This window comes from Thalia democratica, chromosome 9 (assembly GCF_965202585.1).
Source record: "Thalia democratica chromosome 9, ktThaDemo2.hap1.1, whole genome shotgun sequence".
Classification (NCBI taxonomy): domain Eukaryota; kingdom Metazoa; phylum Chordata; class Thaliacea; order Salpida; family Salpidae; genus Thalia; species Thalia democratica.
In genome coordinates, this window is record NC_139173.1 from 13,591,184 (window position 1) to 13,605,898 (window position 14,715).

Below are 14,715 nucleotides of genomic sequence, written 5' to 3' on the forward strand. Positions count from 1 at the left end.
AGTTGATTGATGATTAGTTTTCTTTGGTCTGATACTATCCTGAGGTAATAGTTTTGATGTTTATAAAATTCTAGGTCTGGTAATTTAAATCTTAGAAAATTAGGAACTAGATTCATTTCTAAACATTTATCAAAGTATTTTGTATCTAGTTTTTGTTCATCAACTTTTTAATAGAGTTTTTCAAAATTCTTAATTCATTCAAAGCTTGCTGCAATTCTTTTCATATGTATTATTGTTGGAAGCTTTTTTGTCGTGAATAAATCGTCAAAACTATTACCATAGGATAGTATTAGACCAAAGAAAACTAATCATCAATCAACTAAAAGCTAGCAAACGTGAGTTGAAATCTATTTAAGTAAATATTGATTTTAATGTTTTGAGTGTTTTTTGTTTTAACTTAGTTTTGAATTTTGTTTAGTTAGCATATCTACTATCTAGAGTTATTTACATTTCAAATCTAAAATATCTATTGTTTATGTCATAATATTACAAGTTATGAACTTATTGCAAAATTAATTACTAACTCATCTTTCATTCGTGATAAAGTTTTATAGAAGTAAAACGAAAAGTATCGAATTAAAACGAACAAAACTATTTTACTTCTTAGTTGCAAATGGTATTTATTTAAAAGTGCACATCAAAAATAGTTAATTCTAGATAATAATTAAGTTTGCTGGAAATATTAACAAAAACATATGTCAGTTAAGTAAAGAAAAAATATTTTATTATTTTTGTATTTTAACAAACTTTCTTATAAAGAACCTTTAATAAAAGCTATTAGTTTGAATTTTTGAATACTCATTTCTTAGATATATTATTGTATATAAACGAAAAAGTAGTTACAAGTTATAGAAATTAATTACTAGAACTAGCTCATGCTTTATACGTAAAAATATAAGAACATAAAATAAATGTATATTATCTAAAATATTTTAAAGCATAACAGTATTTACTTTGTATGAAAAATAAACATACAATATTTTTATTTGTTGTTTCCACAGTATTAAAAAAAAAGCATTTTTAATTAAAGTATAAATGAATTTTTATTAATAAGTATAACTTGATAACTCTGTTTTTTATGTCATATAAGACAGTAGTTAAAATTAAAGTATGTGGGTGGGATAAATACTCCCCGCAAACACTTTAACAATTTTAATGGAATCGGGCGCACCAAAGACAATAAGACATAGTTTTTATGAAACCTTGTTTTTAAAATATATTAAACTAGTCAATAACGATTAAACCTAAATAATTTTTTAAACTTTTAGGTTACTTTTATAAATTATAAATTGCTGATTAATTGTTTCATGAAAGCACAGATTTTCTTATATTTTAATAATCAAGAATTTAGTTCTTTCATTATTTAACCGAGGTCAATCGCTTCATTTGAAATTAATGATTGTTATAAAGTAGCTAATTAAATTTACTGATTTTTAATATTTTAATTAAACAAATTAATTAATTACAAATTATAAAATTGCAATTAACTAAAATTTTATGTTATTTCTAGTCAACGAAAAGTATAATTAAAACTTATCATTTAATTTAAAATAAGGTTTTCAACTAAAATATTAAAGTTGTACATTTGAAAGTATTAAAGATTTATATAAAGTTTAATTTAGTATTATATTTAAACCGGCATCAAATAAAAAACAAATTTTCGCTTAATTATAATAATGATTTGTCAAAAATAATATATATGAAGCGACGGTCGTCTCAACAAACAATTACATACTTTTAATTTCTTAGAAAAAATACTCGCGGGCTGAACTGTATAAAAAAAACTTTTTTGTGGCTGCAGTTTTTAACAATTGTGGTAGCAAATATTATAAACTACTACATTAAATGATAAGTGCGAGAAAGTATGCAATAGTAATACTTTTGTGATCAGTTATTAAAAAACTAAGGCCCTTAACGTAAACTTTTACCTAAAAAACTTTTTTTTGTTTAAAACTTATAAAAATTGGGCCGCAAATTTTCGATTGCAGGCCTTTTAGGACTCTTGATATAGTTTTTTTTCTTAATACTAAAAAAAACAACAATGTTCAATCTAAAACAATGTTATTTAAAAAAAGAATTTAGTATTTGCTTTTAATACTTTATAGTACTACTGAGCAATTTTTTTTTGTAAATTTGACTTCTTACAACAGTATTGTTTTTAGAAATTTTATTGGTATTAATTAGTTAAATAACTTTTTAAATTGTTTTTAAAAGTATTTTAAAGTTTTTATAGGCTACGAAATTTAAGTTGAATCCATGACCGATACTTAAAAAGCTTAGTGATCATTAGGTAACCAGGTAATGGTTTATTAGTAATTTCAACATCGCAACTGATATAGTACATTATTTAAAAGTGTCTAGTGATTAAAGTATGTTATTTATAAGAACGGGTCTAATATGCACGAAGAAACTTTTGCACGATCGAATGAGGGAAAGGGTTAGGGTAATAGTAATAGTGAAAAAATAAAAAAAGGTTAGTAAAATGATTTTTTTTCAACCCGTGCAAAAGTGACCCCTTGTACAAAATTGACACCGTGAAAAAGTGTCTTGTTGCAAAAATGTCCCTTCGTGCAAAAGCGTCTTTGTGCGTCCTTAAAGCGTCTTTGTGCATTTTTGACCCTTCGTGCAGAAGTGTCCCTGCGTGCATATTAGACTTCTACCCGTTATTTATAACTCATATGATAGACCAGGGGTCGGCAGGCAGTTGGTGCTCGCCGGCCAATTTTAAAGCTTTTAAAATCTTCGCGGGCCGCAGTTTTAGTTTTAGTGAAATATGAATAATCTTTCGGTATTAGTTTTAGTCACACGAGAGAAAGTTTTACTTTTATTCACTTTATTACTTTCAATGACTTGTGGATATACATAAAATGCCTATTTAAATTATAAACTTTTATTAGAATAAAAATACAATGAATAATATAAACAAGTCTTAATAAAACATATACACTCTTAAAAACTAAATAAACTAAACTTATTGTTTTTATTTTTACTTACAACCTAACTCTCTATAAAAACCGAGCTTGGAAAACATTTTTGGGTCACTTTAACCTTTTTTTTTGAAGCATCTATTCATATTTCTTAAAATATTAACTTTTGAAAGTTATTTTTGTGTCTTAAATAATTTGTACTGTTTAGAAAATTCATTAATTACTTAAATAAACAAAACAAACTCATTTGTATTGTAAATAAGCTAAATCAAATTTTTGAACTCAATTAATGCTCGAATACTTTAGTAATACCTTATCACTAATTAATTAGTCTTTTACATGGCTGCCACTTAAAAAGCAAAAATGTCTGAGTTATACCAAACCAGCCTAAGTTTATTAAAATTTGAAAAAGCAAAAAAAAAATGTTAGTCAAGTTTAAATACTTAACTAAAATATCATAATTATAAAAAAGTACAATATGTAAGTAGAAAAAAACTACAATTACTAAACTACGCTACAGCCATAAAAACTCTTCTGAAAATTCGAAGATCTATTCAAAGTGTATGAAATAAAAGTTTAACACACAACTGAGTTTTTTTAATTTCTTAAACATGTTTGACCTAGTCTGAGTTTTTGAAATTTTTAAACTATTCGTTTTTTCGGCTACCCTGTTTGAAATAAAGTTCACAAAATAAAAAAATATTGAAGTTTATTAATAGTGAATTAATTATATATCTATAAAAATTATTATTAATCAGCTTGAATGGTTAATCAAGTTTTTAAGATATTTTTAATAAATGTATACAAATTTATTAAGACAATAATGAAGTAGAAAAACTTCTTTTTATTGTGCATTATACCAATTCTATATCTGCAGTAAAATTATTACATTTAAAAAGAGTAAATGTGAATTTTAAGACGAGCTATAAGAATTAAAAATCTTAAGTTCGGAGTTATTGCGAGAAACGAAAAAAAAAATTGCCTATGTCAGTTTAAACAAAGCACATGATTATTTTTTGTAACTACAAACTGATCAGAAAACATTATTGAGGCAAGTTAAAAATTAGCAAAATTACTTACTAAAAAAAGATACTGTTTAGAATTAAAAACTTGTTTAAAGAATTTGTGTTGGCGGTAGTTAAATATTTTTGTTTATTACTTTAATTACAACAAGAAGTCGTGTTTAGGAAATGTCTGAAGATTGTAAAGCCGCATTAATCAATTTAGGACTTTAATTATTCTGCTAAGGTGAGAGCGCTGATACAACAGGTATTGCTTTTTTTATTACAGGTGTTTTTGTTAATTTTGACATTCAGAATAATTTATAGGTTTAGTTCCCATACAAAGCACAACAATAGGTTAAGATTTTTTAAAAGGAAAGGTGCATTGCACCAACATTAAGTTTTTTAAATACAATTTCTTGCTTCTACTTTTAGAGTAAAATTAAGTTTAAGTAAGAAAAACTGTCTTAAATAATATAGCAAAATCAAAAAGATACTGTTCAGCTACTTTAAATGTGCTTAATGAAAAAAAATATTAATATGGTAGATTTCTGTATGAAGTCGAAATTTCAATACTTAACATGTAAAATTTGTTTGAAATTTTTGGCTTTTTCAATAATTCTCATATTCAAGGTTTTTACAAATTTTTTTTAGCTTAAATAATTGTCAAATTCCAAGTTTTTCCGGGATTTAAGTTTTTTGGCAACACTGATTGTCCACAATAATAGTAGGTATACAATTAATATAAATGATATTTAAAATTAGATCTTCTGCAACACTTAAAATTTTAAGTATATTATAATTCAAACCAACACTGTGAGTTGAACAAAACATACATCATAAACTTAACTTACAACTCTTTAAAGCAAAGAAGCCAGCCTAAGTGACTAAAATCTAGCCTTCTATTTTATTATATTTAAAACTGAAAAATGACTAAATTGGCATGAGATTTGAAGTCTTCAAATAGTCATAGTCTGAGTTTGTGGCAATTATTAATAGTTTTTTTGATTGAATACAAGTTATTTTGATTAATAATGTGCAAACTTAGAAAAAAACCTTCGATCTAGTTTTTATTAGATAAGTAGTTTCAAAGAACAGCAATTGTGTGTATTAGTATGCAACACACAAAAAATAACTTAATTGGCCAAAAGCCATTGTTTGAAAAATGAAAAAGTATACCTCACAAAAACTGTTTTAATTTATGTCATATATTTTATTTTAAATGTTTCTGTAGTCTGTACACACTTAGATATTACATGTAGAAACAATAATGGTGGAAAGTTATGCATAAACTAAACTAATCTAACTTAACTATTAAATAAAAAGGTTTAAAGTATGATCATTTTGTACATTGGTGTGCAAAGGAATTAATTTAAAGTGCAACGAAAACTTCTAAAAATGTGTCTAGACCAAAATAAAGTAAACATTATTTCCTATTGATATGTTAAAAGTATTTCTTAACACTTAATATAACGTTTCGTAACTTTGGTACAAAAAACATGTTAAAAAAACTAAACTGTAAAAAAAGTACATTAAAAAGTACATTAAAAAGTACATTAAAAAGTACATTAAAAAGTTAATTACTGTGCATTACTTTTGTTTTAAATGGAAATCATTCGGATTTTGTTCATTTACTAAATAAGTATTATATAACTAACTTACTAAATCCAAGCACTTTTTATATTCTTTTTTCAGATGATAACTTGCTGCTCTAAGAAGAAAGTTACCATGAAATTAAGAAAAAAGCCTTTGTGAAATGCTAATCTGTTTTTTCACATTTCTAAGCTAAAGCATAAAAGTAATTTAATTGTTCTAAAATTCTATTCAGGGACTGAAAATAAAATTAATCAATTTAATTTAATATAAAATATAATTTTGCTCAGCGGGCCACATTCACATGCTCGCGACCCGCAAAATTTTCTTTTGCGAGCCGCATTCCATTCGAAAAAAAAACGTGCTCACGGGCCGCAGATTTACCTTTCGAGGGCCGCATTTGGCCCGCGAGCCGCAGTTCGCCGACCCCTGCCTTAGACATTTTGCCTTATATTTGATGAGTAGGCATAAAATAAAACTTTTTTTCATGTTAATTCTAATTTTTATTATTAAAATTTTGTTTTTGATTAGTTTTTAATATGTTTGGGTAAGGTGGGTTAGGGTTAAGAGCACTAAAAATAAAAAGTATTAAAAAAACTGCTGACTCAGTAAAAATTAGGGGTAACACCTTAAAGTTAAAATCGGACCTGTTTATTGTAGACAGTTGTTTTAGCGATTTCTTTTTAAGTATAGAAAATAAACATTTTTAGACATTTACTTGTATCTAAAATTTAATAAAGTTAATTTTATTTTCTGAAGTGATTTTGTTGTATCCTAAAACCATTTGCAACTTTAAAACACTTAATTTCTAATTGTAATAAACTTATTTACTTAAAGCTTTCCGAATTGTATCTTCTTGATTCTCGGTTAAAGTTAATTAATATCTAAAACATTTTTGAAGAATATTAAAACTTGTAAACTCTAATAGACTTTGAAATAGTAATTGTTTAAAGTTTATAGTCTAGTTTAGTGTCAACGCGTAATCAAAAAGAAAAACTAAAGTCAAACTCACAAGTTGACGTAAGTAAAAGAATAGCTTTACTGACAATAAATTAAATTAAGTTTCTTCATAATTTTATTTCGGCTAGGTTGGTTTAAATAGGTTGTTGAAAAGATTAAAAACTTTATTTAAAAGCTTATTTAATATTACGTTTTCTATTTATACGTTTTATTTTTTTGTTAAAATAAAAAGTTTTTGTTACTGCACAAAAAGGGACATTTTTTTAAAATGAATTAAACATAGTAGTTCATTTTGTTTCTAAACATCATTTTTAAAAAAAACCATGCTTTGGTTAGAGAACTGAGACATTGCTAATAAAATGAGAACAGTTTAAAATTAGTTTGTTATTACAAGTCTTAAATAAATTTCAATTTATTGTATTCATCTGTCTTGTGACAAAACTTTTTTAGAGTGTGCTACAAGATAAGCAAGACTGTTATCTAATAACTCACTCATTAAAATAACTAATAACTCAATAAAACAATTTATAAAGCTACGGTAACCACAAAAAAAGAAATAAAGCAATACGTTGGAAGCACTTGGGGACCTTTTAAAACAAGGTGGTATGGTCTTACTAGAGATTTGAAAGTCTACAAGGAAAACGGCACTGAACTGTCGAATTATAATTGGAAATTATAAAACAATTTTACTGATTACAACATTAACTGGAAAATTGTAAACCACATCGGAAAAATAAGGAATCCGCAAAGAATCTACTTCTGCATGCCTTGTACCTATGAGAAAATATTGTTTACTGAACGACAAAAAAAGACGCTCAAAATATTTGGTCCGAGGACCTGGTGCACGAAGAACCTTTCGGTTATCGAGTCGCACGCCTCTTGGATACCTTTTAACGTCTTGTCCAGGACAAATAGAAATAGCGAGCGCTGACGGGGGAACTTCATTAAATAAAAGGAACGAGTTAATATGTTCATGTGTTCATTTTAAAAAGCTTTACTTTAAAACTTAAAAAAGCTTGATGAATGCATTCGTATTTTAAGTTGTACAAGCAAATATTAAAACCGATAAAAGTAACAAATTTCACAGTTAAAAATTTGTAACACTCTTAGATTTTTAAGCAAAAATTATAATTACGTCACGATACGAAAAAAAAAAGTTTAAAGTAAAAACAGTGATTTGTTCTAATGTCTTAGTTGAAACTTTTTTTTTGTAGTTCACATATTTTACAAGCCTGCTAATTGTAAATATGTTTACTTGTTTTAAATTTTAAATCTATAATCTTACTTACATTTTAATAACCTTAGCAAGAACTAACCAGTAAAAATTAAAATTTTCCTAAATTATTAATTTTAAAATACAAGTTTAATTTTGTTTGTTTTTTTCACATAAATTTCAGCTGTTTTTTAAGTTTAGCCTAATGTCTTCTTGCATGTTTATATAAAAAGTTTTACAAATGTTATTCAATTAATAATCTCTCATTTGATTTATTTCAAACGAGTGAAACATTGTTTTCATAATAAAATTTAAAATTTGAATTAATAACTCACTCTATAAGTATTGAAACACTTTCGGCACTGTTAAGTAAAACAAATATCTAGCTGTGATGTCACTGTTGTGAAGGGAAAAAAGCTAAATCAGTGTTATATGTTTTGTTCTTAAGATATAATTAAATATTATATTTCAAAGATTAACATTATTAAAATTGTTACAATTTATTAAAGATCTTCAGTTATAATGTTAATATAAAAGTTACAACAAACATAAATGTAGACATTAAGGCTTAATTTAAAATTACAAGCTATATTTAAAGCAGTAAAAAACCAAATATAAATCTACAGTTAAAATCCAGTTAAAAGTTTTAAAATACTTAAAAAATAATTAGATAAATTTTATTAACGAGTACATCAAGATTTAAACATTATTAAAAAAAGTTATCATGACACATGATGTAACACACTTGCTATGGCTGAGAAAATGTTTATTGTTGCAAAGAATAGAGTGAATGATGTTTTTCTACTAAAAAAAGTTTACTAATCAAAAAAGCTTACAAACTAATATTGGGAGAACTTGTAATTAAATACTGGTATTTAAACTGATTACTGAGCTGTTTGTTGAAACTAACTTTCTTTTTCAAAGGCCTTTTAGCATCATGTTTTAACTATAAAAAATAAATAATGTTTGAACTAGAAAAATATTTATTACCATTTCAGAAGTTACTAAGTGTTACTTCTAAAAAGATTATCAATCTGCCAATATTATTCAAATAAAATATATTTCTTTTTATTCTATTTGACTAAAAATTGCAGTTTGATAATCTGTTTAGTGGTGAAACTTAGTAAATTTCTCTGAATCTGTAATAAACATTATTTAATATTAGAATCTTAACATGAATTGATTTCTTTGTTTAACCTGTTCTCACTTTATATTTAATGTTACAATTTTACAAATTTGAAGTTGCTTTAATTGCTTTTCTCATTAAGCAGAATGGCCATTTAATCTAGAATTATAAATTGTAGTCAGAAACAATTAAAAAAAAAGCTTGATACTTTTTTCAGTGTTGCTTAAAACTTTGAGTCTTTGAAAATCTCAAACTTGAAAATTTAGGCAAAAAAACCTTGATTTTGAGAAACTTAAAAAAAAAATCCTGCATTGTCAAACAAAATCACTAAAGAACCTGGAGTTTTAATAATTTTTAAATAAAAAAGACTTAAACTAGGTTAGATCCAAAAAGCTATCATTTACATTTATTGTTTTTGTATCATTTAAGAATTTATTTAATATTAAACATGTGTAAAATAACAGTAATTACCTAGGATGATGTCACACCAATATCAAGCTATCAAGCTCAAATTGTATTGTGTTTGATATTAGCTTTAACCATATTATTAGGCCTAAAATCAATGTTTTAAGCCTAATATGTTTAATCTAAAAAGATACAAGCTTTGTTTTAAACTAGCTATATAAATTCATGGTAAGAATTAGTACATTTATTATAAACTAAAATATCTAATCAATTTTATTTTACAATATCATAGTCAATACAAATTATTGTATTGATATATACGCTTATTTTAAAGTAAAAGCGCTTAAATATTTAAGTTTTATTTGTTTGTGATAGATAAGTTTAATTTAATTATGTATTTATAAAATATAAATTTTTAGCCTTAAATTATGGCCAAAAAACACTATCAAATATTATATAATTTCAGCTTAATATTGGTGTGACATCATCCTAGGCACTTACTAAAATAGCATTGCAGTATCTTTTAATATTTTTAAACTAAAAACCTAAAAAATATTTTCAAAAAACCTATAACAACACTGATTTCTAAAATAAAGCTATTTTGAACAAAATTTATCAAACAACCAGGAGTTTTGAAAAACTTTTATTATGGAAAGTCATTAAATAGAGATTAGATGATTAATAACTTAATAACAAAATTTTTTTAATATAAAAACACTTAATGTAAGTAGCATTTAAGTATCTTACAGTTATTTTATGCTATTGAATACATTTTAAACCTTGAAATTAATTATTTTACTAAAAAGAGACAAACAAAAACTTGTACTTTCAAAATTCGGATCATAAAGACTTCTAGAAAATAAACTAGTGGTCACTCTGATTTAATTATAGAAGTTACAATATACATACATATATTTTAAATTATAATATTCTTTATATTACAATATAACAACCGTAAGTTTTGAAGTGAAGCTTCTTACAGTGTGGGCAAGAACAAAGTAATTAATTTATTTTACTTAATTAACTTCTTCTGTCAGTGTTTGCTATCTCCATTTTCTCACATTTTGCAGATTGAAAAAACAGTTTGCGTAAAAGTGATAAAACACAAATCAACAAGTTTTTAAAAAAAACACCACTTAGTAACATAAAGTAATTTCTATCTTATATATCTGCAAGATAGTTTTTAAAAACTTTAAGTTTGTTGACTATTCTATATATGGTTAGTAAAATGACTTGTATTTTTTTAACTTTATTTTTATACTCACATTAAAAATAGTTACGCCTTAAATATTTTTTTATAGCACAATTATACTGTTGCATCTTAGTTCTATTCCAAGTTTATAGTGTTTAAAATGTTTAAAATTAGTTTTAAATTTAGATAACTCATGTCAGATAAATTATATTCGTTTTTTGTAGTTATAAATGTAATCAGTGTATGATGATGTCTTAAGGAGCAGAGCAACATAAATTACTTTTAGTGCAGATTTCTCTCATAGATATTCAAAGATTATTAGCTAATAGTTTGTTAATACAGGTCCTAACAAAGCAAGTTTGTAGAAGTATACAATAATAACAAGATTTTGCACAGTACTTTTTTTATCTAAGTAATGTCTGTTTCTCTGTGTTATATAATCAACCCAGTTCCATGGAGTTCTGTGAGTTATAATTACTGTAAAAAAGAATAGAAGATAAAGAAGATAGCTTATGATAAATTACTATTCAATAGTTTAAGAATAAAGGTTTATGTTTTAGTAAACACACATATTTATCTTCTATAATTTTTTGCAGTACTTATTTTTACAGATATCTCTTATATTATTATGTTTAATTTTTTTGATAGCTTAAACACAACGGCATAGGGAAGAAAATAACTTTTTTACAGCTTGATCTTATTTTGTGGAGTTTTAAATGAGCTATAAGTTGTTATTTAAAGATTATTAATGTAAACTAATTTTTGAGCTCTAGCAAGTTAAAGTTGGAGAGTAAAACAGGTTATTTTTGGAAGGCGCAAACTAAAAAGATGAAAGTAGCCTAGCTCACTAAAAATCTCTTCTAGTCTTACATTTTTTGAAATAAATACCTCAAAATTTCAAGAAATGTTTTTTGCAATATTTAGAAAAATCTTATGTTAGTAATTAAAAAAAAATTGATTTTCCAAAAATAACCATAAAAATAAAATGTTTCTGTTTTTTGTTGTAACTAAAATTTTTTTTAAATATTGCAAGTAAAAACTTCTTTAAAATTTGAGGTACAGTAACCTCTCGCATCTTTACGCACTCGGACGTTACGCACTCTTGTTTAGTTACGGATTTTTGAATTCTAAAAAATTCAAAAAATAATTTTTTTTTTAATATTGCACAAATTACGTTTATTGTATATTTTTAATTTAAAATGTGTTTTTAAATGCTAATTCACCTCTTTATGTCTTTAGACTTTGTTAACTTATGTTCCTTGACTAAGTGATAAACATTTAGTTATACCTCAGTATATCAGAAATTTTGTTAGCAATAAGAGATTAAATTAAAGTTCTAAAAGAAATATGACTGTGTTAAATATTGAAATAATGAGAGTTTAAAACACAAATAAATAATACATCACTATTGCCCTATATATGAATAAACACCATTTCTTAATTGTAAACAAATGCCTAGTTATAAATTGTATTTGCCAAGTAGAATAGAATATAAATGTTAAGTATCAAATAAGTCAAATATAAACAAAGATAAAGATAAAATCTACTTATTACTAAAGTTAGTAAAATTTTTCTACTAGTATTATTATTTTATGTAAATTTTAATGCTTTTTTTAATATATGTATAGTTTTATCATTTGTTTTCATATTTATAAATAAAGTAAACAAGTTGTTAAAGTTGAAAAGTCCCCAGTCTGCTTATAACTAGAGGCAATATCAAAAAACAGCCATTATAGTTAGTATATTTGCTACCTCTTGTATCTTTACGATCTCTTGTATCTTTACGCACTTTTTCTGTGGACACAATGTGCGTAAATAAGCGAGAGGTTACTGTATTTATCTCAAAAAATGTAATAGGAGGTAGATTTTTAGTGATTTTTTTTATTCACTGTTTTAGTTTTTCCTCCCACAAATGAACTATTGTACTTTCTGACTTAAACTGGCTTTATCTCAAAAATTAGTTTGAATATTAAAAATCTGTAAAATTCAACTTGTAACTTAGTTAAAACTCTACAAAATAAGGTAAAATTGTAAAAAATGTGATATATTCTCCTACGGCCTTAATATAACAAGCAATACAATTTATTGTAGTTTAAACTGTAACTTATCTCTTATGGTGTCATTGTATTTATAGTAAATATACTTAATATTATACTTAATTTGCATGCTTTTTTTAATGTATATTGGTCTTACAGAGTTCTTAAAGCTGTTTATATTTTATAGGCAGCTAAATGCCACTAGCCTAAAAAGTATTGCCTACAAAACAATTGCTTACTAAAAAAATTGTTCAAACAATTTTTGCCATTTTATTGAATTTCAAAGAATAATTTTATGGATGTAATAATTACTGTACATTAAGTAAATGTAAACTTTATTCAATTTAATATTTTTGGACACTTGTTTGATTTGTTTTTTTCATGATTGTTACATTATTGTCTACTAACTTTGTTTAGTACTTTTTGAAATTAAATTAAGCTTTTTTACAATAATTTTACTAGATTCTTTAAAATAAATTCTACTTAGTTTTACAAAAGCACCTAATACTCTAAAAAATTGAGTTTTTATCAATGCTAAAGTTAAAAAGTTACTTTTAAAACTAAACACATTTCAAAGTATTTTTAGTCACTGTTGTGTAATAAAAGTAAAAACAAAATGTATCAATCAGCATTTGTTTAAGATAATTTCTCAAATAGTACAGATTTTATAGTTGGTATCATGACTTAATTTAATCTCTTTACAGTAATTTTTTCAAGCAAACCAAATAATTACAAGCCTGTAATATAGTTGACAAAATCTTTAACCTTGTGAGTTTTACTTGCTTTAAAATGTTACATTTAATTTGACAAAGTTTATAATTAAAAACTTTTGACAAATACAATTTTTTTTAACTTTTTGGTGTAAGTTTTAATATATGTACGTTATGTTGTATTTTTTTCTACACATGTTTTATTATCTATTTAATATTTATGGAATGAGTATAGAACTAAGTGATGCTTATCAACTGTCATGGTATAAAGACTAAATTGCGAAAATGTTTTTTTTACAATGAAAAAAATACCATTGTTTTTTACATAGCATTACAAAATTATTAATTTTTTTATACAATAAGTTTTGTTAAGTGTTTTAGTAAAAACTTTTTGGAAGGTAATTTATTTTTTGTGGTCAAAATATCTAAATGTTCTCATGCGTGTGAGAAGTTATACTGTAAACTTGAACAAGTAATATTTCAAATAAAACAATTTGATTCATAAAACAAATTAAATTATAATTTATATTTGTATGTAAGACAATAAAGGGACATTTATAATTTTATAAATTCATGCCAGTATTTATAAACATATATTTTTTAAACTAGTAAGGAATTAAATTTAAAAACTTGAAAAGAATATGTATAAAGTTCAAGAAGAAAATAGGTTTAGAACAAAACTGTCTTTTTTTGCCTTTTTAGTCTGTACCTTTTGTAAATAACCTTTGTGTATCCACAGACTTCGATTTTTCATATCTCTAAAGCTACTTTGAATTTATTATTAAACTGTAAAAAGTTTCTGGAAGCTGAGATAAAAGAAAACAAAGTAAGACAAACTAATTAAAAAAACAAGGTAGACCCCCAAAAAGCCTTAATGATGTTTCCATTAATACAAATTTAAATATGATATATTATTACATTGTAAATTGATTTACTAATATTGTTTTTAATTAATTACAAGATAAACGTTTTTATCCATTAAAACTAAACTAATGTTTATTGTTTTGCAGAAAAATGGTTTAAATTAGAGGTTAATGAAATTGTAAATTTTGTATAATGGAAAGCAGTGGAAGCAATTTTTTGACAGTTCGTGTCCAATATTTAGATGATACTGATCCGTTTTCATCTATTAGTTATCCAGAACCAGCAAGACCACCAAATTATACTCTTAATTTAGATTTACCACTGTGTGAACAGATTTCTGGTGTTCATCGTTTATTGAAAGCTCCACATAAAGTATGCTATACTTATTATATATATTATATCTGCTATACCATGTTTTATCTTGCTTTATAAACTGTTTAATGTAACTTTAAATAGACTTCAAACAACTTATAAAAAGATCAAATGTATTTGCGGATACAAGACTTAATAAAATAGTTTAATTATATTTATAAAACTTTTATATGTTATTTATTTTACACACTCAGGCTACTCAGGTATTTCAGGATTGTTTAAATTTAGAAATACTCAGGCTAACTAGAAACAATTCAGGATAGTTTTTATTTTTTCTTTAGTATCAGGCTTATTATTGTTATAAAACCAACTTTTT

At 24.7% G+C, this 14,715-nt stretch overlaps 1 protein-coding gene across 3 annotated transcripts in view; it reads left to right on the forward strand.

Annotated features, from left to right (window-relative positions):
* The first annotated feature begins 14,177 nt into the window (after positions 1-14,177).
* The window catches only part of LOC145843952 (FH1/FH2 domain-containing protein 3-like), a 38,066-nt gene continuing 37,528 nt past the window's right edge, over positions 14,178-14,715 (forward strand). For all 3 annotated transcript variants that reach the window (XR_014370263.1, XM_082951239.1, XM_082951240.1), the window contains exon 1: positions 14,178-14,399. Coding sequence is in view for 2 of the 3 variants with exons in the window: in XM_082951239.1 (XP_082807365.1) it covers positions 14,220-14,399 (180 nt within the window). In the remaining variant the exon portion in view is untranslated. The remainder of the gene's footprint in view (positions 14,400-14,715) is intronic.